The sequence below is a fragment of the Semicossyphus pulcher genome, unplaced genomic scaffold (assembly GCF_022749685.1).
Source record: "Semicossyphus pulcher isolate SPU_LCO1_2020_fin unplaced genomic scaffold, fSemPul1.0.p SCAF_10, whole genome shotgun sequence".
NCBI lineage: Eukaryota > Metazoa > Chordata > Actinopteri > Labriformes > Labridae > Semicossyphus > Semicossyphus pulcher.
Genome location: NW_027211604.1, coordinates 7,135,045 through 7,160,297, shown reverse-complemented (window position 1 = coordinate 7,160,297; position 25,253 = coordinate 7,135,045). Strand labels below are relative to the sequence as shown.

The 25,253-nt window shown below is 42.3% G+C and overlaps 1 protein-coding gene across 1 annotated transcript in view; it reads right to left on the bottom strand.

Moving 5' to 3' along the window:
- Positions 1 to 3,609: 3,609 nt before the first annotated feature.
- Positions 3,610 to 25,253, bottom strand: part of fgf11b (fibroblast growth factor 11b) — a 47,400-nt gene continuing 25,756 nt past the window's right edge. Inside the window, exons 2-5 of the mRNA XM_069668780.1 lie at positions 24,752 to 24,862; positions 23,501 to 23,604; positions 5,058 to 5,256; positions 3,610 to 3,823 (exon numbers count right to left, since the gene is read on the bottom strand). Of these exons, the coding sequence (XP_069524881.1) occupies positions 3,687 to 3,823; positions 5,058 to 5,256; positions 23,501 to 23,604; positions 24,752 to 24,862 (551 nt within the window). The 3' untranslated portion in view covers positions 3,610 to 3,686. The remainder of the gene's footprint in view (positions 3,824 to 5,057; positions 5,257 to 23,500; positions 23,605 to 24,751; positions 24,863 to 25,253) is intronic.

The following is a 25,253-nucleotide window of genomic DNA, read 5'->3' as shown; positions in this document are numbered from 1 at the left end:
CCAAATTTGAATGGGATGATACTCCCTCTGGAAAAGTGTGGAAAATTGAAGACTTGGTGAGAAAATGCAAAGCCCTCCCAACTAATTTCCTCCATAGACCCCCTGTCATAAATAGCGCACAGTGCCTTACATGCCTCTTTGTCTCGCATTAATTATCATATCCACACACGGCACAGAACCCTGCCAAGAATTTCGCTTACTTTACTGCGGAAATTCCTTATCAACATTCCTCAAGAATACACCTGCTAATCCTTCACTCTTTCCAAACAACTGCCTCCGTGCGCTGACCTCTTTACAATTCAACTCCCCATTTCAGACTTACTCTCACTGTCAATAGAGCACATTCTTAAACCCTCTGTTTCACATTCTGTTACCCCTCTGCACATTATGTTGCCATTAAAATTAGACACCATCCCATGGCTTTGACCTCCTCCAGCTTTTTAGCGACCGTATAACAAGCACTCTCACTGTGTGCCTTCCATATCTCCCAGCGTTGCTCTTTCTGTCATAGCTTGTGACTTTATTTGTTGGTCATATCCATGCACATTCACTCTGACTGGACATTGTGGTGACATTTTTTTCCCCCTCAGTGGGTTATGAGAGCAGACAGCATCCAACAGCATCCAGCACTGACATGACAACAACCAATATCCCTGCAGCCCCCGCTTAGAAGCCTCAACTTCCCATCATGCCGTTGCATATTTTTACATAAATTGTATCTCATTGAGAGACTCAGAGAAAATTAAAATGAGCTGATTACACCTAAATAAAAAAGTGAATGAAGGAAGAGCATTTGTGGATCCTGACTCCATGCACATCCCTGCTGTTTTAAAATGTTTACAAACTAGGGGTGTAAGAAAATATAGATACCCATGAGTATAGCGCTCTTATGTTTTGGGATATTGTATTGCTTCTCCACACTGTATTGATTTTTAATTAGGGATGCACGATATTGGATTTTTTGCCGTTATGCGATATGCCGATATTTTCCAACCCTTTTTGCCGATATATTAGGCACATGTTTTTTTTCCCACCTAATTGCAGAGATCATCAAGTCTCCCCTGTAGTGGAATTGATATCATGCCGACTCTTATTGTAGTGGCCAAAAACTGCCATACTGCAGACATCTTGCACCCCTCTTCATGCTTGACAAAAGAGGCATTGTACAAAAGGTCACGTGTCTGATCACTCATGTTTCAGAGCGCACCTGAATGCAGCATCCCCCCAAAACACGGCAGTGAGGGAGACATGCCCGGACTTGTTTACTGCACCTACTACGGAGACATCAATAATCGCAGATGCCGTGTGTGTGTCCATGAATGTGTAAGTTAGTTTTGCACTGAGGTTTATGTTACACTCTGTTAGCGTCGGCTGTGGCCGCGAGCGTATTTTCGGCGTGTTTGATGTTGTTAAGTCCGGTAAAATGACAAGAATGTGAGCTAACGGTTAGCTAGTTAAGAGTTGTGAAAGTCGTTTAACTTATTTTCATTGGCTCGGGTTTCTGTGACTTTTTTGTCTTTATTTGCATATTGTTGATAACTTTGCCCAGGCAGTACGCGCGCACACTTGCGATTTTTTTATGGAGCCATTTAGGCATTATTAAAGCGTTGTTTTATCGGTGGAAAATATCGGCAGAAATATCGGCAGAAATACGATAATATCGTGCATCCCTATTTTTAATTAGTAGTTTCATGCAAAGATTTGTGGCATTGGTGCATTTTTGTGCGTTTCAACTCCCAACCACTAGAAAGCAGCGCTGCACTCCAACGTATCATTGTAAAGTGAGACAGGAAGTGGTAAGCATGTATTGCTAGCGTTTAACACAAATAACACAGGCCTATGCAACAGGCAGGATCATGAGGGTAAATATGTAGCATTGCTTACAATACAGCAATATATCTCAATATATGGAATCATGCGCCCTTATCGTGATGTATCTTATCACCAGATTCCTGCCAACACAGCCCTTATACAAACTCTCTGAGGTCAGTGAAAATGGTACACAAAGTGCATGTTTCTCCAGGTTTTACCTATTCACAAACTCAAACATATCAAAGACACACTGTGGTGTCCTGTCTGAAGGACATGGTAGAGGTTACCCACAGTATCTTTATCCTCTACAGGGCACTTCATTCACACACACAAACTAACAGTGCATCCGCACTGGCGAAGACATCCACACACACGCAGGGGTTAAAGCACAATCACACCACGACATTCACTCAGACGACTCCATTTTTGAGGGCGATTCTTCCAAGGTGATTTGATAAAGCTAGCGAGTGGATAAGCTGCCAGACGTCCTCAGAATAACAAGTGCTGCAGCTCAGAGGCTCCTCTGGCTTTGATGTTTGCCTTCAAACCTGGCTTTGTGCTGACAGCAGATGCTGAGTGAAGTACACACTACGGCTCCTTTTCCAGGTGACTAAGTTCAGATCCGCAGCGGATTTAAAACTTGTTCATTTGTAGCCTTCAATGAGCTAGTGCAATATAATAAGTAGTTGCCTGGTAGAGAAGCAAGAAAGAGCGCGGCAATCGCTCTCATTCATTCATTCATTTTTTTTCTTTACTAAGAGTTATCTTCTGGCCTGTTTGTACACATATTGCTCAAGCTATTTATATCTATCAACAAGAGTCTGGAGTTAAAACTCAAGAAATATTTTATATTTTTTTATGGCTCATTTTTCCTGGAAGAACTTTTATTTTATTTCATCTTTTATTATTTTATACGACACTTACGCAAGCAGGGCCTCTCTTGTGAGCTTCATTAACTCTAAAATAGATTGCTTCTCATTAACACCATCACAGACGTCACTATCACTATCATTTTAACATTCTCATCACCACTTCGCCATCGCTTTGATCGGATGATTTGAGCTCTAATCTCATCGTTATAATCTCTTACAGACATATTTTAAATATGGTGCATTCCTCTTGGAATTGATATTGATATTCTTGAATATTCAAACCAACAAAAACAAACAAAAAAGGAACAAAATAATTGCTTTCTGTTTAATGTCTTAAACTCCTCTTAAGTGTTTTTTCGTCCGCTCACTTTCGCCTACGCTCTCCTCGCTCAGCTGACCCAACCTGACCCGTGATCCCAGCAGCTATCTTCCCTCTCTGAGCTGTTTCATCTCACTTTGAGCTTTAGTTGACCTTGGTGATTAGCTTAGCTGCTCGGCAGATGGTGGGTGGAAAGCTGGCTGAGCCACACTGTCACCAACTTTAGGGCTCAAAGAGGGGGCCCGGGGGGTGAGGATTAAGATGCCGAGTCAGCGCTGGGAATGCGTGAGTGGTGAATATACAGTTGAATAGATCAGACGGTGGGTCGGCATATTGTCAGTGGGACAAAGACGCTTTAAGCATGACAGAGAAATGAAGGAGACTGTGTATTAGAGAGTCACAGGGGCAGAGAAAGAGACAAACAGCGGGAGGGGGGAGGTGGGAGTAGTTCTGGCTCGGGCCCTGGTCCTTCTTTCTGTGGTGACAGGTGAGGGGGGGACTCCTCTCTCAGGCCCTCTTGGCTGCTGCTGGAGCGCTGACCCTTTTATATCTCAGCATCTTGTAGTGCACCTCGGGAATATGGCAGCCAGCGAGGGCCATTTTCTCAGCCACCCTCAGTGCATAACGGGCGTCTGTGTTCCCAGTGTCACTGCTGCCCTCTGTCCCTCCCTCGGTCTCCTGTGCTATGAGGCCTCAGCCTTGGGAGCTTCTTTCCGTCCGTTCTTCAGGGACGGCGAGTCTGATGTCTTCACTGTCTTCCGAGGAGGACTCACCGGCTCACTGGTGAGCTCGTGTAGCGATGGCTCCTTATACATCGCAACTGTGTTACAAGAAAGAAGCTGTTGGTTAACAATGAAGGAGACGATAAATAACAAATATTAACTTGTTTGCTTAAAGATTCTATTTGGCGTGAAACAGTAAAAATGTATATATGATATCAAAGTTTTTGCCCCACACATGGTAATGGAACATGAGGCAGTCGGTGTCATCAAGCTGTGTGTTTGAGTTGTATTCATGTTAATTGGTCTCTATATCATAGTTAACATTTAGCCTAAACAAGCAGCATCAGCTGTTATGCCTCTATTTGTTCTAGTGCTATATTATCGTGGAACAAAACTCCCTCCACAGATGCACAGAGACATTGACATTAATGAACTGCTGAGCTGTAGACAGACAACTATGATCAACACTCAATAACTGTGGCCATCAGTCGACACCAGTGGATAACACTTAGGCTAGGTCTACATAGCACAATTGTTGCCATTTGCCTATTCTTATGATTGGTTTACGGCATCAATTGCATTATTTTTTATTATTTTTTAACTGCGCTCAATATAAACCCAATATTAGGGCTGACCCGAAAGCATCGAAGCTTCAGTCTTCGCCATGGTAATCGACGGCAAAAATCGCTAGGAGCAGGTATAACCCAGATCTGTGTTTCCCATGCTCTGTACCTGGCTCAGTAAGGTCGCGACCTGTCTGTATTTCAATGCACAGTTATTATAAAATATAAAGTACGTCTCCACATGCTGTGCAGGAGCTGTAACCTGCGATCAGGTCATCAAAGTTTATAATAACTCAGCACGGGGAGAACACAGACGTTAGATAATGTGGACTGATCTTTCTGTCAGTCTGTCACTGTTAACAGAGACTCCAGTCTGCTGTGTAGGTCATATATATTTCACACAGAGCTGTAGAGGAGCATCAGGCTTCATGATCAAACTAAGTTGTATGTCACGTCGTCACTTCAGTCCGCGATCACCCGCTCCCTCCCTCTGTGCTCGTGCTTCCCCCGAGTCTGCATCATCAGTTTGTATATATGATGTTTTTTAAAGCTGAATGAAGGTGAATGAGGCTCCTTGTATATTCACAGGGCCTAAGGCTGTAATATATTTAATCAGAGTACCTCCCAAACAGTGTTTCAATAAGGATTAAAAATAATTTCTAATACTCTGAAGATAACTATCATGTAGATTCGACCATAAGGAATATTCTTAGAAGGCTATTGTGGATGTGGTTTTTCAGTGGTTTTAAGTGACACAAAGGACACAAACCTTCTATAACTTTGGGCAGGAAGTGCGCTGCTCCTTTGGTCTTCTTTACCCGGTTGCCCTTCATGATCTGACCATCACGGTTGATACCGATATACCAGGAGCGGCCAGACTGGGTCTGGCGATAGAGCATGGAGGAGTATGTAACGTAGTAGTTCTCAAACACACTCTCCTTGAACTTACACTCCGGAGTGAAGTGCTCCTGAAAGGAAAGATGGAAAAGAGGAGAGAGGTGCGCTAATATTAGCACGAGAGGAGAAATAATGCAGAAATATCCTGGAAAACAACATTTTTCTCAGCCTTTGAACGTGAACCGTTCATGTCAGCCCACGCTCACACGGACACAAGCATTGAAATACATTAATTAGGTGACTGTTTCCTGAGGGGAAGGATGGATAGAATTATATGTGGTCTTTGAAAGCATGCACATCTTGGTCCTTTGGGACCTGCAAGACAAAGATGCAATCTGCACGTGGAGAAATCAACATGCTATGCTAAACATAACATACTCCCAAAGGAGAAGAGCAGAGAAGATAAAAGCATTGAAACACTGACACCTACAGTGATACAATAACAAATTCAATCTATATAAATACATCACATACAGTATATATAAATGACGAACACACTTCGACTGCTTCAGAGGCATCCCAAGTTCAGGAAACCACTTGCCTATCCTATAATAAACAAGACCATGTGCTGTAAATCACTTCGACCCTGTTGTATCTGTGACAGACATTTAAAATGACTATACACAGTAGATCTAGCTGGTCTGGTTTGCTTTTATAGGTAACATTAGTATTAAATGGACTCTGTTTTATAACCAGTTAAAAACACCTCACATTTAAGATACATTTAATACCAGGGATTTCCCGATTTTACTCTTTTATAGATGTGCTTTGCCAACTTTTGAGTGAAGCTTTATTTGATCCCATATTGAGCTCCCCATTCATTATACATTTAAACTTTAAGCACAGCAATAAGAGGCACCCGCACAGTGATTCCCAACATGGGGGTGAGGAGCCCTCCAATGGGTCACCAGGTGAATCTGAGGGGTGCAGAATGATACATAGGGTAGGAAAGATGAGGGATTTAACATTAGTTGTATTATCTGGACCTTTGTTAAATCTTTGTGTGTGAAATATTTAGTAGTTTTAGGCTCCGTGTTTACCCCTCAAACAGTTATTCAAATGATACATCTGAGAAGATTAGAGAGGACAGAAAGGGAAAAAAGTCTTCAGGCCCTTTTAGGCAGAGCGAGCAAAGAAGTAAGACGTCTGCAACCGGTATTTTCATTCATTGAATTATTAAAGGAGCAGTTCGCTCCTGGAAAAAGTCACTGTCAGTCAAAGCTGGTGTTCTCGCGCCATAGCTGTGGAGAAAGTTGTACAAACAGCTCGTGGTTTTGCCCATTCTACATTCCTACACCCAGCATGCATTGCGCCCCTCCCTCTGAAAGGAACGGCGCAGCGAGAGACGCTGGAGTGAAATACTACCGTTTCGCTGCAGGCAACGGCTCAGAGCGGTACAGAATCCGAAATATGACGGGAATATACCGGTGGATCGTCTAAAAAATCTTCTGGTCTGCAGTCTACATTTCAAACCTGACGATTTTGAACGAGACATGGGAGACACATCGGAGGCGGGCGTCCTAGATTGAGGAAGTGTAGTTTAGCGAGCTCCCTGACCTCCACCAGATGACGTGTTTTACGTCTAGAAGCAGATAGCGCCCTCCAAAGGCAAAGAGCCAGACTGCATTTTTTTCCTACCATAATGGCATTAGCTCCCCATAATGATAGGAGGTTGAAAATCGGCGAACTGGCCCTTTAAGTAAATAACAATTTAATTGAATTTCTAGATTAAGCCAATAATTCTGGTCTATAAAATATCGGAAAAACAATAAAAAAATTACAAGATATTCACAATTTCTTAAGCCCCCCCCCCCCCCCACATTTTTTTTAATAAAATAAAATAAAATAATAACATATTAACAACAACAAATATGAAGTAAGCAGAGAATTTAGAAGAAAAATACTTGAATAATAATTTTATTTTTCTCATTCATTAAATTATGTTATTCAATTATAACGATTAAAGAGGGCAAACTGATATAACTGGCATCTAAGACTTGTTATTGTGGGTTTATTTTCATGGGTCACCAGACAAAACGATTGTGAGCAACTAAAGTATATATATATTTTTTCCTACCTTTTCCACACTCCGTAATGGGGTATGTAGAAACTAAAGTAAAAAACATTCCCCACCATTCCCCCAAAATAGAATGATCCCTCTAATATGAGCTGCTCTCCTGTCCTGTCACTTGTCCGTGACTGCTTTAATCTGAATAGACATTTCAAAATCAAATTAGCCAAACTTGGATCAAATCCAGCCGTACAGCCAGTCTGTAAATGATCATGTTCCAGCAGCACTTCCCCTCCGTCTGTGTCCTCAACATAAGGACTACTGAACCCTGCATAATGTTGACCGCTGATATTAACCAATAGCGACAGATATACATCTCTCTTAGTCTCCATCAGGGTCTTGACAGGGTCCTTCCCCTGTCAGAGAGCACAGCCAATCTGCCGGATTGATTAAGTGAGAGCAGCAGGGCAGAAATGGCTGAGTGCAGAATTTCTCCGAGACTCGGGACGACAGAAGAGGGCCACAGGATCACAACCTGGCATAGACGAGCTTTAATAAAGAGCTAAAGTAGACTGAGAAGGTTTGAGAGACCTCCAGTTTCACACTTATCACAGATCATCACCTTTCTCCTTCAGCCGAGAAGCTGAGAAGGCAATTCGGGACTTTGTGCCCTCTCTCCGTCCACTCCCTCCCTGCTGCTCCACTACCGTTTATGCTCTTTTAACTGCTGACCATAAAAACAACAAGCCCCTACCCTTAACCCAACAAACTCTCCCACTGCCGTCACAGCATCGCAGAGCTATTTTAAGATCCTCTGACAGGTTTGATATCTTCTGCTGTGCTAACACAAAGAGGATGGGATCGATAGATGATCTGCTTCATTCATTATTAATCAGGCCAGAGAGCAAGAGGGGTGGGAAATGTGCGAGACAGGTAGGAGAGACAGGAAAGAGAGCCCAAGATCACTCGGAGAGGACAGAGAGGGTGCTGGGTAATAAAGGAGATTAAGAGGAGACCGCCTTCTTCCCGAGGATTGAAGCACAGACGCGGGGCTGAAGAGGGCTTTAGTCGCCAGCACCCCACAATCTGACTCTCATGTCCCCCGGGAAAGAGAGCCCATCAGTCCACCAAAGTACCCTTCAGCTCAACCTCTGAAATGACACCAGCGATAACCCCTCTCCCTAGTCATCCTATAATTACCCTTCATAATCAGTCCCCTGAAAGTAGCCTAATGATAGCAGCCACATCTTCTGTATTTCATGCAAGAAGTCTCCAAAGGTCTGGAGAGAAGAAATTACAGAGAGAGCGAGCCGACATGACAATGACAGAAATGTCCTGAAAATTCAAACACAGGCCTGTAGAATGATGTTTCATTATAACACACAGCGACGGCCTGTTTGGCAGTCAACTTTCTGCACTTCTTTTTTGGCTGTGTTACTGAACAAAGCGATGCAAAAGAAATGGTATGGCAAGCTGTACACTTTGCAAAACAAGTCTCACAATGTGTTGTGTTTCACTGGGAGCCGAGGAGACCTGGTGATTGAAAAAAACAAAACACCAAATGTTTTTCCGACAGCAAAATGAGCTGCTGCTAGCTTGTTTCTACGTGCTCAGCTGGTTTTAGTTTAGGATTCCTTAAAGGGATAGTCCTTATTTTTTGAAGTTAGGGTTGTCTGAGGTGCTTCTCAATAGTAAGTGTTGGAGAAGCCGGCTGGAGTTCCTCTAGTCTCCATCGTGAACGGCTTTTCGTTGTTTCCACTTTATTGCATTGTTGTCTCTTCCAGGGCTGGGCGATGTGGCCAAAATCCTATATCGCGATACAGGATTTTTCATATCTCGATAACAATCTATATCACGATTTTCTGCTAATATAACAAATAATTAATCTATATGGAATAACCACACGGTACAGCCTTTTTTGGATAATCCTGTGTGAATGAAATACTTGACAAATAAGAGAACTGAGTTTCCGTTTTCTTTCCTTTTCTGCACATTGCGTGTCCGCCCTCTCCATGTTAATAAACAGCGCCTCCCTCTGTGATTTACTCCGGGTTCACTCCCACGTGCAAGGATTAGGACACTAAGTGTCAAAATGACATGAAAGTTGCTGTAAAGCAGTTCGGCAGCTGGTTTTCATCATCAAAATAGAGACGATATAGAAAAACACATACGATAGACATTTTCATATTGTGTTGACGATATATATATCGTCATATTGGGCAGCCCTAGCCTCTTCTATAAAACTCTAACCCGAACAGTTGATCCGATACCATGCTCTGCATGCGTAGGTTTACAGGGCCGTTGTACTGAGTAAGACATGGTGCCGAGGGAAAGGGCCGTCTGACGTCAATGGGAAACGAAACAAAAATAAAAAATACCACGTACACTTCAACTGACATGTTTGTTCACATGTAGGAGGTAGTGCTCTATGTAAACAAACATGTACGTAGCACTCTTGGCCCTGTCTGCAGCGATACATAGCCTAGCTTCCAGTAGGAACTCCGGCCAGCCAACACTGCTTAGTGTCGTCTGCTGTTTGTAGTACGCTTACTAAGTACCCTAAACGACCCCACCAAAAGAAAAAACATACTATCCCTTTAAGTTTTGATAGTTTACAAGGTTATTTTTTCAGAACGCCAGATTATCCGTAGAGGTATCCACCTCTCTGAAACAAATGTACCAGTGGTTAAAACCTGTAAACAGTAAAAAAAAAAGACTCTCCAACGCTCTTTGGCGCTACATCAGGGAACAGGGAGTGCGAGCCGAGATCACCAGCGCTCTCGCTAGCTAAGATCCTTCATCCGGTTACAAGATTTTGTTAAATATGATGGCGACTTGAAACCGCAAAAAAAGAAGTCTCCAGGAAATTATAAAAAAAAAAACGTGCTTCTTACAGGAAAACACGACACTCACGTTGGGTGATTCAGGAGTGAAGAGTAAGAAATAGTCCAAGCTTCTTATTAAACTGCCAAATCCGATTTGACTCACAAAAATCTGGCAAAGCTTTATACCACAGATGCATTGCCATAATTATCCCCATCTGACCTTGAGGTAACCTCCTGACCTTCAGGAGGACTACAGATACCACCTGGAGTGTACAGACTGACTATACCACTCAAACCACCAGATTTACCTGCGCAACATGAATGATGGTTGTGAATTCATCGAGGGTAGCTCATCTTTTAGAGTGATGACGGAAAATTTCCATCTAAATGGTGGCTGCTCGGACCAGAAATTAAATAAAACCTCTTTCCTCAAGCGTGACTTATTGGGAGGACTTGGGTAGCTTCCCTTCCATGTGTCTCAGGCCAAAAATGAATTTCAATGAAAGCAGACGAGAAAGGTAATATGTAGCATCCGTGCCGAGAATCCCCAAGATGGGAAGAACCTTTTTATGATGCAGAGCAGCGCCCCGACCCAACAACCCCCCCCCGCCTCCGCCCACACGCACCACCTCCTCCTTCCACATCCCTCGTGTCTGATTACATCGATTCCACCTGCTTCAGGAAGCTTAACTCTCGGTGCCACCGTACACTGGGATAACACTTACCACCAAATAAGGACAGTGAAGTACTAATAATACACACTCACAGGGCAGAGTTCTCTGAATCTGAGTGCCGTTTTTCCCCTGAACATAATTAGGAAATAAGAACGGGAATGACTAAAATACAGGGAGTCCATGAATAATATTTAATATCTTGTTTACTTTCATTTCATCATGCATGCACAAGCATGAAATGAGAGCTAACGCCCCTGAACATGTGGCTCCTGCTGCTGGAATGCAAAACGTCTCTGACATGCAATTATTTGCAGTCCCCTATTTAGACAGCAGGGGTCACAGTGTCATAGAGGCTGCATCTCCTGACTGTCCCATCAGCTCCCAGTGTAACCTATGGGAAGCTGGGAAATCTGCCTAGCTGCTGCAATCCCACCACATTTTCTCAGTACTGCATTAATGCTGCAGCAACCCACGCATATGACAACATGAAATCTAAATCTCATTCAAAACAGTGCTTTGTTACATGCACACACGTGCGCTTAATCTATGTGTGTGTATGTGTGCAAACCAGAATGGCACCAGCAGGGCATGTTGCTGATGTTGCTGTGGAGCCAGATGTAGATGCACTACGACACGCCATGTTACATAAGTCAATAGGGCATAGACGTGCTTATTAAGAGGGCTTTCCAGAGGATGAGACTGGCAGTTAATACTGTCTAGCAGCTCACATGTATGGTCCGTCTGTAATGCTTTACGATAGCCCGGGGAGGCATGATGCTGGCATGACAACAGCAGAGTGGATAATAACGTGCAGGGACGCATGCCTCTGCAGTGTTGACTGACAGTTGGAAGGCCCCTGTCATTATAATGTGGCTGCTGACATTCCCTCTTTGACCCCCAGTGACAGAGGTGACCGCCTGAATCACCGTGCTTTTAATTTTCAAGGTAAGAAAGGACACAGGAAGTGGTGCTTCATTTGTGTGTCATCATCATCAGCAGCGTAGGACTCCGTTCTAATATGTTCCCGAGACAATTTTCGAAGGAGAGCGCAAGTACAAGGTGTATCACGAGTCAATCACAAAGAATAGGTTTTTCTTTCCCTAAGTGCTTAATTGGCTGCCCGGCAAAGTGTCCGTCTTTATCATTACATTTCTGCACTTCATCTCTTTTCTCCTCCTCCGGCCAATTATTCTCTAAGCTGCTTTTTCTAATGTCCACATTTTATCCTGTCCTGCGATAAAGAAGCGATGCTATCTCTCCGCCGGTGTTGTCCTGCATCCCAATGCAATCCTCCCATGAAAGGAAAAGAAAGGACATAGCTTTTTGTCAATAGGTCTTTTTTTCTCTTCCTTTATCCCCCTCCTGTGTCTGTCTGTCCGTCTCTCTCTCTGTCTCTCTATCAAACACAGTATCATAAGCCTGCACAGATCACAGACAATAGCATTTATCTTTCAGTTGTCCTTCCAAGTACGTCTTTAATGCATTAAAAGCACACACACTCTGTGTGATTCTGTGCCGTCTCAGGCAACAACTGTTGCTAAAAAAAAAATGTAATGAAATCTTTGATTGATTCAAAAAAAGGTTGTCCTAGATTTCACAGTCCTCAGTGGTGGATTTAGAGCTTTAGTGATGAAAGACAGCCTGCAATCAAATTCTCTGATGTCGAAACATGTATAAAAACAATCCAATCTGGATCAGGCATACCAGTGTTAGGGCTGAAACTGGATTTTAGATGTTTCCAGCATGATGCAACATCATTTACAGATCAGACAATGCAGTAAACAAGGCTTTGGGGGCGAAAGAAGAAGTGGCATTACACAGTTTTTCCAGCAGCACACTCTGCAGTCTGAGCACTATCTGCAGCAAATGTAGCACAGGGTCACAGGTTAGCAGACAATACTCCACACTAGAATTGGTTGACACAGTATGTGTGACAATGCGTTTCCCTTCGAAAATTGTTACTGTATCAGTCTCAATAATTGATTGACGCTTGAAGATTAACTGCACACTTAAACATGTTATTTGAGCTGTAATCTAAATTATATTGCTGCACTGTGATGAAACACATCAATGCTGGTGTTAATATTGACAATTCTTACCAAGCTTGGGTTGAAAATGGCTCAAACACGCCATCTACTGTTTTAAATCAGACCTTGCCAGCTGATGGTGACGTAGAGGCGACCGTTTGGGGCAAAATGACATCATGAAATTTATAAAAAAAAGAATGTTAATGCCTGTCAATCACCCCGGCCCCCGTCTATCAGAGGGAGTCTGTGAAACCACGCTCATTGTCAAATATATCCTGATTGAGACACAAAAGTTTACACTATTTTTGCTAGCACGTTGTACATTAGCCTTCTAGCTAACGTTACCACTCAGAGACTGCGCCCTTTCTCTCTTCAGAGAGTCGGTGCATGCACACTTGTATTGCCTCGGCTCCGAAAGCTCCGGCTTCAGGCATTAGTGGGGCTGGGGGCAACAGCTCAAACTGATCGTGCTCGGGACCACCGTGGTCCTCCACCACACTAAAATGCTCTTCAGGGGACTCTGGAGGGGAGAAGTCCTCCACCTCAAAAGAGCCCTCTGTGGCATATGTGCCTTGTGACTCTGTGTCACTCTCCGTGGCCAGGGGAGGGGACGTCACTGAGCTGCCGGACACACCCACCCCCCTCCACCCTCCACCCTCCTCTCAGCCCCTTGCCGATTTTGAGCATTTTTCAAAATTGTGCAGTGGGTGGAGTTATGGTCAGACCTGTGGGTGCTGATATACTTTAAATGATGATTTAATAAGTACCCAAGTCCCTGGAATAACAGCTGTAGCCTAATATATCTAGCATGCTATTTTCTCAAGCTACTGAAGGTCCTGGTTCAAAAACTATTAAGCTCATGAGTTTAAATTACTGATTTGATATAATTGAAAGTTTAATGAGGAGAATGCAAGTCCCAGAATTGGCGTAATCAGCAAGAAAGAAAACGTATCACTCTGCTGGAGATGCTGGAAGTACAGAAACAGCCAGTCCTCCAGTTAATCAGTGCAGTTAAACATTGTGAACCATCTTCCTTTTGTATACAGAGCAACATGATGCATAACAATATTTATTTGAGCACCTTTGCACTCTCCATTGCCCTATTTTCTATTGTCTCCTGTCTACAAGTACTCTTGTTGTGTTTTTTTTAATTTAAGGTACACATGTATATTAGTCTGTTTATAGTAGTTTTAAGTTTAAGTGTTTGTGTGACCTTTGTCTAACTTGTCCCTGTTTTTAAATGTAGTAGCCTATGTCTGTTTATCTGTCTAAACCATAGACTGTATAAAAAGATGGACGACATGAGAGCTCCCTAAAAGTGAAGCCACAACATTTCAAGCGCCCCCTGCTGACTGGCTGCAGTATAGGTCATAAAGCCTGCCTCCTCCATGTTAACAGATGGGACATGAGTCAAACTCTAAAATCAAAATGCACATCAAATACATTTTTCTCAAACATGGTTTCTGTCATTATAGTTAGTGCTTATCATGCTGATTTATGTCCAATTTTTCATTTTTCTGACAAGTTTATTTTTAATTAGTTATTTAATGCTATAAAAAGGATGATTGACAGCTCTGTTGACAAATACGGCTCCTGCAGCCGATCTGTTCCTGATTCTCAGAGTAGAGGAGGAACGTCGAGAGGAGACGTAACTAAAACAATCACTACAGTCATTGAGGTTTATATATCTGTGAACATCTGCTTCATACCAACACAAGAAGCTGTTCTGCTGTTAAACACGCTGGTGTGCGGGATCCTTGCTGTTTTTTTTCAGTAACTTAAATGTTTGTTTTGTTTAGCAGAAGTGGCCACAGCGGCTCCACCCACCGATCTCTACTGCGCAGCTCTGATTCCAAATGAGGTCACCATCGCAAGATGGCAGCGCCCGTCACAGGAACTATTTTGACTTCAATTTGGTTCAGTCAGAACAGATTGCGTCATCCATCTTTATATGCAGTCATTGTGATTGCCGTTTTCTGAGGGCACCTTGAACGCAGCATAGTTTGGCATTAGCCACTGGCTGTTCTGACCATGACTTTCTATGCTAACATTCGTCAACCTCCCATGTGCAGCTTTTTTTATGGGTGCTGAATTGTACCGTTCAGAGCAGTCATATAACATGTATGATAAAGAGGACACTCCTTGAGTTCAAGACAGGTGGGTGTGAAAATACAAAATGATAATGTATTTTTACCTCGACAAAAGGACAAGTCCGAACCAGAATAAGGATTAAGTCATTCTGGGTAACTGTGTCATCACCAGCTTGCTTTTGTTTTTTCAGTGCAGTCTGACAAAGCTGCATTATGCACATCACTGCTCAGTTAGTAAGATCTGTAACGTTTTTATCCAAGAAAGGTCATTCAGTATTGTGAACTGTGAATATGTGAACATCTGCTTCACACCACCACAAGAAGCTGTTCTGCTGTTAAACACGCCGGCGTGCGGGATCCTTGCTGAGTTTTTTTTCTGGCAATTTAAGTGTGTGTTTTAGTTAGCAGAAGTGGCTACGGCAGCTCCACCCGCCGATCTTTACTGCGCAGCTCTGGTTCCAAATAATGTCACCATCGCAAGACGGCAGCACCCATCATGGGGGGTATTTTGGCATCAATTTTGTACAATGAGAGCAGATGGAGACGCGTCGTCCATACAGTCATTGGTCTGTACACTGAGATCAATGTAAAACAGGAGTCTTATTCCTCACAAAAATATTCGTTAAGACAACTTTAACCAGACAGAAGTGTAAGAAGTAATTTGGGTTTTTTTTCAGAGTTCAGTCTGAAGAAAGAGATAGGAGAGATCAAAGTTTCTTTGGCATACGAGTAAAGCGAATCTGTGTATTTGTCCGACCTGTCTGAACTTACGGGTCACAATTTTTTCTAACGTTACACAAAACACCCAGATTTTCAGTTAAATATGCTACATAATTCTCTATCTGCAGAGCCGACTGTGGTAAAGAACAGCAACACATCGACACAAGATGACTTGGATGAACATACACAAATAGAAGGGATAGGAATTTGATGCTTTATTTTGCATCTCTAATTCCAACCTTCATCGGCCAATCTTACAATAGAGATGTTCTATACCTTAACATTGCTGTTGTAAAGTCTAACAAGGTATAAACTGAGAACTTAGTTGCATATAGGGACATTAAAATGCTCTCTAACCCCTGCACGAGGGCACCAGATATTCAGAGTAAGACGCAAAGCCCATGTGTAGACCTTGACAGGCACAAAAACTGTTTCTGTGACAACTTGCCTGTCAACACCACCTCCTTCATGTCAGCCTCTCCTTCTCTCTCTTTTCCTCGCTCTCTCTGTGTCTATGAGGAGTTTTCCAGAGCACATAGATTATAAAATGGGGCACGAATGAGCCAGGCTCTATTTTTAAAACGGGATCAGCCATTTCCTGTTGTCACCTACAGGTAGCGAGGCTGAGATTTATGTTCAAGACAAGGCAGCAGTGGACTTCCTCTGCTTGTTACAGAGCCTGGCCTCACAACCTGACCACTAAATGTGTGCGTGTGTGTGTGCAGGGAGGAAGAAAGTGTGAGATATTCAGGAGAGAGCAACATTAGCATCAGGACGCAGCAGGAGAGGCAGTATATGCAGGAAGAAAAATAGCTGTAAGGAAGCAGCTCGTCAGTCAGTCAGTCACCTCGCCTCGAGTGACAGTGATGGGCTTATTTATCGTGAATGAAAACATTCCTCGTTGTTGTCATGCACACTCTAAGCATGCTTAAAACAACTATAGACATGATACATACACAAAGATATGTATAAAGGGCTATATCATGCCAGCTGTACTCCCTCCTGCACAAGCAAATCAGAACATCAAATACACGGTAAAGGGTCATAAACTCAAACATTCATAATATTACGCAAGACAACAGCTGCTCCATTGCACAGCACCTACATCAAGTCACCCTATAACTGTATGTGTGACTGTGTGTGTGCGAGCGAGAGGAAACTCTCTGAAAGAGGTCAGTGTGAGATGCAGTGCAGCTATCGACTGGTGCTGAGGAAATCCCTTCTCCTCTCTGTTCACAGAGGCAGGGTGCCGAAGTCTGCTGCATGCTAATCAGGAGCTCAGAAGATAATAGCAGAAGGCGTATTCGCCATAAGTTAGGATTTGCCTCTCGCATGTATAGATGATGCTCCCTCCTTTACATCTCATATGCATAAAGCCACTCTTGCATTCAAAGCTTTTGCATAAAATGTTGCACACGTCCTGCTGGAACCAACATACGGATTAGCACTATAGAGAAACATGCAGCACATTTACTGAGGGCTGTCACATCACTCACATTCCAAGAGTCCAGTAAACTGTGCAGTGATAACATCCTCTCTCTTCATGTTTTATTACATGTACTATATACTAAGAGATGCTATACACTGCTATATATGTGTATATTTATGTGTCTGTGTTAAAGGGGCAATAAATACATAATGATGATAGTAATAGGCAGGGCTGGGCAATATGGCAATATACTGTATATCGTTAAATAGGGGTGGGAATCTTTGATTTCCGATTCAGAAACGATTCTCAATTCAAAATGGATTTTTGAATTAGTGCATGCTTCAGGGTCTACTGTAGTCCTCTGTGAGCTAACAAAGGCATAAAAATTATATTATTATTTTTTAAGTTTTTTTTTTAAGTTTTCCACTGATTACAATATTAAAACACTAAGGAAAATCTAAGACCAAAGGTAACATTTACCACAGGGGTTGACCATGAGCACAATTTTCCACTGGCACTCCGGACCAGTAACTTTCCAATAATACTGAAATAATTTGTTAATTCAGTATTATATAAATGTCAATCTTTGTTTCTCCTTATGTAAGGGTCCTTATTACTGAATATGTGTTCAGTTGTGGAGCTATTATAAACTAAAATAGACCACACATTATCATATGGGTATAAATAAAGAGGTTTGATAATAACAGTAATATTTTCAATGAAAGCTTATGGTCTTCTGCTTTCTGTCGGTACACACATCCTCGTGCAGTGTGTGTGCTAAAGGTGTTAACGGTCCGTTTATGTAGCCACAGCGCTTACGTGCACTGGGACAAGATGCCGCTGATAACAGGAATACACACACTTATAGCCACCTCACGTAGCTGCCCGCCTCCCTCGATCATCCTGCACGCACATCTGAGACAGAAGCAGCGCTGCGAGCATGTTTACAGTTTACGAACAGGCGACATACATACTCAGAGCATGCACAGTGGTCAGTTCACTCTGCGCTCTCACAAGAAGCTGCACTAATGTGATATCAGACTTTCCCTGTTTCTTTCTATGTGAGGGAAACACTGCTATGGATGTTACGTGGGTCATTAGTGTTGGGGCAAATAAATCTCCCTCGTGTGTGTACGAAAACTACGGTAATGACGGTATTGCAAAATCCATGTGTTCTTTGAACGTGACACCGGTGACGTTACCGTATACCACCCACCCCTATCTTTTCCTGTTTTTTTTCATAGTCCAGTGCACTCTACTTTTTTCCCCAACTGTTGCCCTTCTTCCTGGCATTTGACCAGGAGCAGGGGTTTTTAAAAACATTTCACTTGTCTGCGGTAGCTTGCTAACGTCAGTTAGCGTGTTCTAGAATGATTGTTGATCTGTCGCGAGTGCAGTGAGTAAAGTGTAACGTGTTGTTGACAGCAGTAACCAAGGTGCCTGCAGTGATCCTGACATCGGAATTACTGTGGGATTGGTCTTGTGGATCCTACTGGCAAACCGGGCCAGTTAAATGCTTTATCTATTGGCCCCAGGAGGTTACAAACATACCGTCGGTCAACCGGGCAGTGCTTATGTCGAGCCCTGAACCTTGTGTTCTTCGGAAGTCGCGAAGTGCACACGGTGAGACGGGAAAAAGAGTTTGTAAAAATTGATTTTTGGAATCTTAGAAGATAAAAATCCAGATTTTTACATGAATGGATTTTTTTGCCAACCACTATCGTTAAAACAATATGAAAATGTCTATCGTATGTGTTTTTCTACATCGTCTCTATCGTGATGTCACAAAACCAGCTGCTGAACTGCTTTACAGCAACTTTTACGTCATTTTGACAACGCTTTACGTTCTAATCCTTGCACGTGGGAGTGAACCTGGAGCGAGCCATATTGGGAGGCGCTGTTTATTAACATGGACATTAATGTGCAGAAACTGACTCAGCCCAAGTGAAAATAGAAACTCAATACTTTTTGTTTGTCAAGTATTTAATTCACACAGGATTATCCAAAAATAAGCTTTACCATGTGAATATTTCATATATCCTATACTAATTATTAGTTAAATTACCAGATAACATGATATATTGTGAAAAAAATATCGTTATCGACATATGAAAAGTAGATATTGTGAAATTGGGTTTTGGCTATATCGCCCAGCCCTAATAATACAGTGGAAAATTGGATACTTTTTTTGAATATATAGTTCAACTAAGCACAGGCATTCTGGTCCCAAAAAGTCTTCTTACTGAAAAATGGTAACACTTTACATTGAAGTTACCAGGCAACGAATAAGGAACGAATGAGGAACCAACTGTTACAATGTTATAATTTCTTTTAGCAGGTGCTTTTGTCCAAAGTGACGTACATCTGAGAGTTAGGACAACACAAGCAACGATCAAGACAGGAGGGAACGAAGTCAGTAAGAGTCAACAAACAGCTTCAAGTGCGACGGACACAGGTGCCAACAGGCAGCACACAGGGCGTAATAATAATCAGCAGCAACATCAACAAGGTCAATATAGTCATCATCATCGTGAATATTCTAATCAACAACAACCTTAATGTCCCTTAAAGGAACAGCGGAGCGAAATGGAGTTTGGTAACTCTTATGATTGTCCTTTACTCATTGCAGTTTTTATTACTTACGAATAATGCTCTGAACGGCACTTAACCCGTAACTAATCATTACCTTATTATAACCCACCTATTAGTGTCTGTTTTCGTGTCCCCTCAAGTAAAATGTGCATCATACTGGGTAGTTACTGAGTACTGAATCATTACTTCATGATTAGCTATTCATTAGTTGCCTATTTTGATATCACCCACAATCATGTTTTTCATATTCTTATGATGTTCCTTTAGACATTTTTTCTTAACCAAACAGGTGTGGTCAAGTGTACAGATAAAATGAGGACATTATAATGACAAATGGTAAAAAATGGCTTTTCTTAATGATATCCGATCCGACTCATTAAATGTATTCTGGCCCCAAGCACTATCTCGTGACACAGTCTTTTTTTAGGTGTACATATACTGCTTTTGGAGCCCTACTGTTACATACAGGAAACACATACATATAACTTTTACACTAGGGAGCTTTAATCTTATAGAGAACTGGAAAAAATAAAAGTTAAGGCCACAATAATATTGTAAATAGTTAAAATATGATGTATTAGCCAGTTATTAATAACATTATAGGTGTGGTTAAGTGATTTGATGCTGCCCGTGTAAGCAATGTTATAAGCGCTGTCCAGGGTGCTGATTGAACTGCTCACCAATTTCAACGCTCACTCAATATCATAATGTATGGTTTTACATGATGTTAAGAGTTAATCAAAGTACAGAAATGATACAAGCTCTGTCCAAGGTGCTGATCAGACTGTGTGCCCTAAAGCTCAGTGTAGAGCTGTCCAAGGTGCTGATGTTCAGCAAGTAGGCAAGTATTTCCAAAATAATTCCTGCTCAGGGCTCAGATTTTGAAATTGACTGCTCATGAAGGCAATGCCTGCTTATGAGGAAGCTTATTTCTGTATTTGAAGATGTCGATTGTGTCTAGTTTACATCTCCTGTGCAACTTTTACTAATTGAAGCCCTCGGGTTATTAGTGTCTCTGACGCTTTTGTAAGGCACAATTAAATTATACTAAAGATCTAATGAAGTGCTTCGCATCATTTAATAAATAAGACAAATCATGTTGTCGTGCACTCTGTTCAGCATCTGTCTGTTCACCCTCCTGCCATGACTTCACACAGTTCTGCCTTTGTAATATGACCAAGTAGGTTAGAAAGTCACATTTCTATGCATGTTCATGTCATAAAACAATCAGATAATTCTGTTTTATTGCAACTGATCACTGATTATATTTTGTTCTTTGACTGTAATCTCAGAAATTAATTGATTCAGTGATTAAGAATCTAATGCAATAAATACATTCCTTGATTACTAACTGGAGAACTTTATCACAGACTGTATATCACAAATGCCCTCAAAGTCAGAACTGGACAAAATAAGTTTAAAAGGTTTTCGGTTTTTAAAAAGTACAGAAAGTACTGATCAAAACAACAAAACAAAGGCAGTATGTTTACTTGAACCAACAATGTGTCAACAGTTGCTGCATTCAAGAGATGCCATCTTTCCATCAGTAGTTTTCCTTTGACTTGATCTCCGTCCATCCCTCCCTCCATGTCTTTTTCAGATTAATTTGAATACTCATGCATAGGGGCGGTGGGGATGCGAGTCAGCACCTCCAAGTCTGAGGCCATGGTTCTCTGCTGGAAAACGACCCCCTCCGGGTGGGGAGTGAGTCTCTGCCTCAAGTGAAGGAGTTTAAGTATCTCAGGGTCTTGTTCACGAGTGAGGGTAAAATGGGTCGTGAGATTGACAGGCGGATCGGTGCAGCATCAGCAGTAATGCGGGCCCTGTACCGGACCATCGTGGTGAAGAGGGAGCTGAGCCTGAAGGCAAAGCTTTCGATTTACCAGTCGATCTACGTTCCAACCATCACCTATAGTTACGAGCTTTTGTGTAGTGACCGAAAGAATGAGATTGTGGATACAAGTGGCTGAAATGAGTTTACTCTGGAGGGTGTCCGAGCTCAGGCTTAGAGATAGGGTAAGGAGCTCGGACATCCAGAGGGAGCTCAGAGTAGAGCCGCTTCTCCTTCCTATCGAAAGGAGCCAGTTGAGGTGGTTCGGGCATCTGGTTAGGATGCCTCCTCGCCGCCTCCCTTTGGAGGTTTTCTGGGCACGTCCAACTGGGATGAGACCCTGGGGCAGACCCAGAGCTCGCTTGAGGGATTATATATTCCATCTTGCCTGGGAACGCCTCGGAATCCCCCAGGAGAAGCTGGGAAACGTTGCTGGGGAGAGGGACGTCTGGGTCACCTTGCTGAGCCTCCTGCCACCGTGACCTCCAGATAAGCGGAAGATAATGGATGGATGGATGCATAGGGGTGGGACAAAATATCGATATTGCAATATATTGTCGTCCCGACTGGTGTGATACAATTATGGTTTTGCTGCCGCCAAATACCGATATGCACAAAAACAGATCTCTCTGCCAATTTGAGATGCTGCTTCATTGTTTATGTCAACTTGTGTCAAAATCTGTGAAACTGACATCCAATTGCAGGGAAAACTACATTAATTCTGCACTTCACCTTTTAAGGAGCATTTTATATTATTCATTTAATTAAATTGCATCGTCTTGCAATATATCAATTATAGCAGAAACGCTGTATCGCGATATTATCGTTATGGTGGGCCACGTAACCCTGTAATTCCCACCCCTACTCATGCAGGTACGTGGTCTAACAAGTTAACCCACCCCAGATGAGTTTCCACCCCATCTACGTCTCACTTTTCTCTTTTAAACATTAATGCATATCATAACATATAGAAACAACCATCACACTCCTTTTCTACAAGTCTCTGAAAATCCCTAACCATTGCATTGCTTGCAAAAGCAGCTATAGTGGAAACCTCTTCCAGTGATTAAATCTCTCGGCGTCGGATTGATCATATAAGTTATTTTTTATTTCATATGCAAATTATTATCTATTTCTTTTTATACACAAATATACTGTAATGTTTAAGACAGCTTTGTTAGCGACTGAATTATAGTGACTGTTTCAAAATAAAGTGCCCCTCTGCCTTTTCGTGTCCGCTGCAAGGGGGCATTACCTGGCCAGGGATTATCAATCCACTTGACAGCCGTGACTTTTTCCCGTTGTTTGATTAGACTACACAAGGTAGCCCGAGGAGCACCAAGTTGTGCTTCTGCATCTCATTGGCCCATTTTTGGCAGTTTGTCAGAAGCTTCAAGGCTCGGTTTTCATTGAGAGAAAATTACTCTTTTTTTTTTTTTCCTGTCAAGATTTCAACGTGCACGCAGAAGCAGCCTCAGGTACTCAACCAAAGCAGACTGGGGACCGCAAGGCAAAGTATCATTGCAGTAAATAATAATAATGAAAAAAAATATGTTGCATGAAAAGCAAATTATTAACACAGAATTTGCAGTGATTTTATATCCATGTAAGCAGGATCACTACGAGCGGTTTCCTCTGTTGGTTACTCATAGTCACACATGTACATGTACTGCGCATACATACATCGTTACATTCTTTATAACTTATGTTAAAGTGGTGAAATATTGTCCTCAGTGGTTTATAACACTTACACTGCTCTCAGATCCATATCATGCTAATATCGTGGAATGAGAGAGACACTAAGCTGAAGTCCGACTGACAGAAAGCTCAAGCTCAAAATTCAAAATGACGGGAGATGATAATGCCCTGATTAGTATTCGCCCTCTTGATTTCCATGTCAGTGATGTGCAAAGCTTCTCTAGTGTGCAGATAAAAAGAGCATGTGCAACAAAACATGAAGCATTGCAGGCCAGAACCACAGCAAGCTTATTTGGCTTTCCCCTGAGATTAAAGTGTAACAGCAACATATTTTTTAACAGGAAGGTTGAGATAGGCGATCTAATCAAAAGTGTGTTTCTTTGATGTGTGCGTCTGTGTATCTGTAGGGCATACTTACCGAGGTATAGAGGTATCCATCGCTATTCATGGCCAGGTATAACCCTGTCTTTGCCCCCTGGATTGCCACAATCCGCAGTCCCACTGGAATTAAGTTGAACTGTGCTAAATTGGGGGAATAAAGTAGCAGAGATAAGACACGACATAGAGAGAGAAAAAAGAGAGAAAGTCAGAGAAGATTGTGAAATCCAACTGCAACACAGTCTGCTTTTCTGTCTTCACTCTATTAGGCTGCAGTGTCACTGCAGCATGCTATATCTCTCTTTAAGCCCAAATGCTGTGACCTCGCAGAGTTTATGTTGATGTAAACACAACACCATGTCACCTTCACTATGCTTTACACCGCCTATAAACCGGGAAGATAATGGAAATGTTCTGCCACACCAAGCTTAGAGCAAAGACAGCGTAAAGTAGACTGATAGATACTTGATTGGTTAAACTACTCTGGTCCTGTTAATTAAAGACCGAACGCTAGAAATTATGTTTGTTTAATGGAAATAATTAAGTCTGTTAGATTCAAAATACAGTCTGGAGAGGAGACCATGTCTGAGCCTGGAAGGTCAAAAAGGAAAATGGTAGAAAAAAAAGATACAGGACAGAAAGCACTTCATAGTTTCTGGTCTGAAACCCAAATTCAGATTTGTAAAGGTCAGGATGAACATTCACATCATCTTAATGGTGGCAGTATGTCACCTAGGAGCACTATAAGGACAGGCAGACGCCTTGATTTTCATGATTTATAAACTTCAGATGTTAGGTTGTAGATCCAATCAGAATGAGTATCAGTAGGGTGAGCTCACACAGGCTCTGCGTCTGAGCATGGATACATTAAGTCATCAATTGACTGGCACTTTGGCATGATATCTATCCCCGTTAGAAGCAAAAATAACTACAAATTGGAAAAAAATGTGACATATGAGCTGACAAAATCCTAACTTCTACCTTGACTTTTTAGCCACAAGGCCACTAGAGCACAGTACAACACCTACTGCGGTTCTTTTAGCTCAGTGCATACAGTACATTAACTTTGGCTCAGTTGGAAATTTGGCTGCCAGTAAGGATGTGAGCTGTTTCATTTTTGGGCCATGTGATGGTGAAGTGTGCAGGTGTTGCATGCATTTAATAGTATATGACATCTATCCTGCTCCTCTAGCTCCAGAGACTAGACTGTGAATAATTTGATTAAAATTACACAACAGCACCACAAGCAAAGACATGCAGGCTGTAGACGGAAACACACACACACACTTACAAAATGAGCTGCTTTCATCCCTTGTGCTGTCCATTGTGCCGTCAGGCTGCATCTGCAGGTAGTATCCATGCTGGCTGTATAGCCGGGTAACAATGCCCTTCAGCTGTGGCTCTGCAAGAGAGCACAGGAACACAACATCGTGTTAGACAGATGCCTTCGCCAGAGGTGGAGAGCAGCAAAGACACTGATTTACTCAACCTGGAAGAGGAAAAGGTTAGTCAAATATGCCGAGAGTTAAAACCACAGAGGAGTTTTACCGGGTCCAAGTTAGCACGTGTCATTTGTGTTTTGATGCCCCTTACGATGAGACCAAGGACCTTTTGAGCTAGCTAGCATTTATGGGCCAACCTTTGCATTTGTGTTTGCGTGTTGACACATTCAAAGCTATTGAGTCTGTCCCGAGCTGCCTGTTCTAAAATCAGTTTATTAAATTGTTTTTACTAGCTATTCCATGGGGACTTAATAACCAAATGTTAGCATGCTAACATAACAAAACGAGATG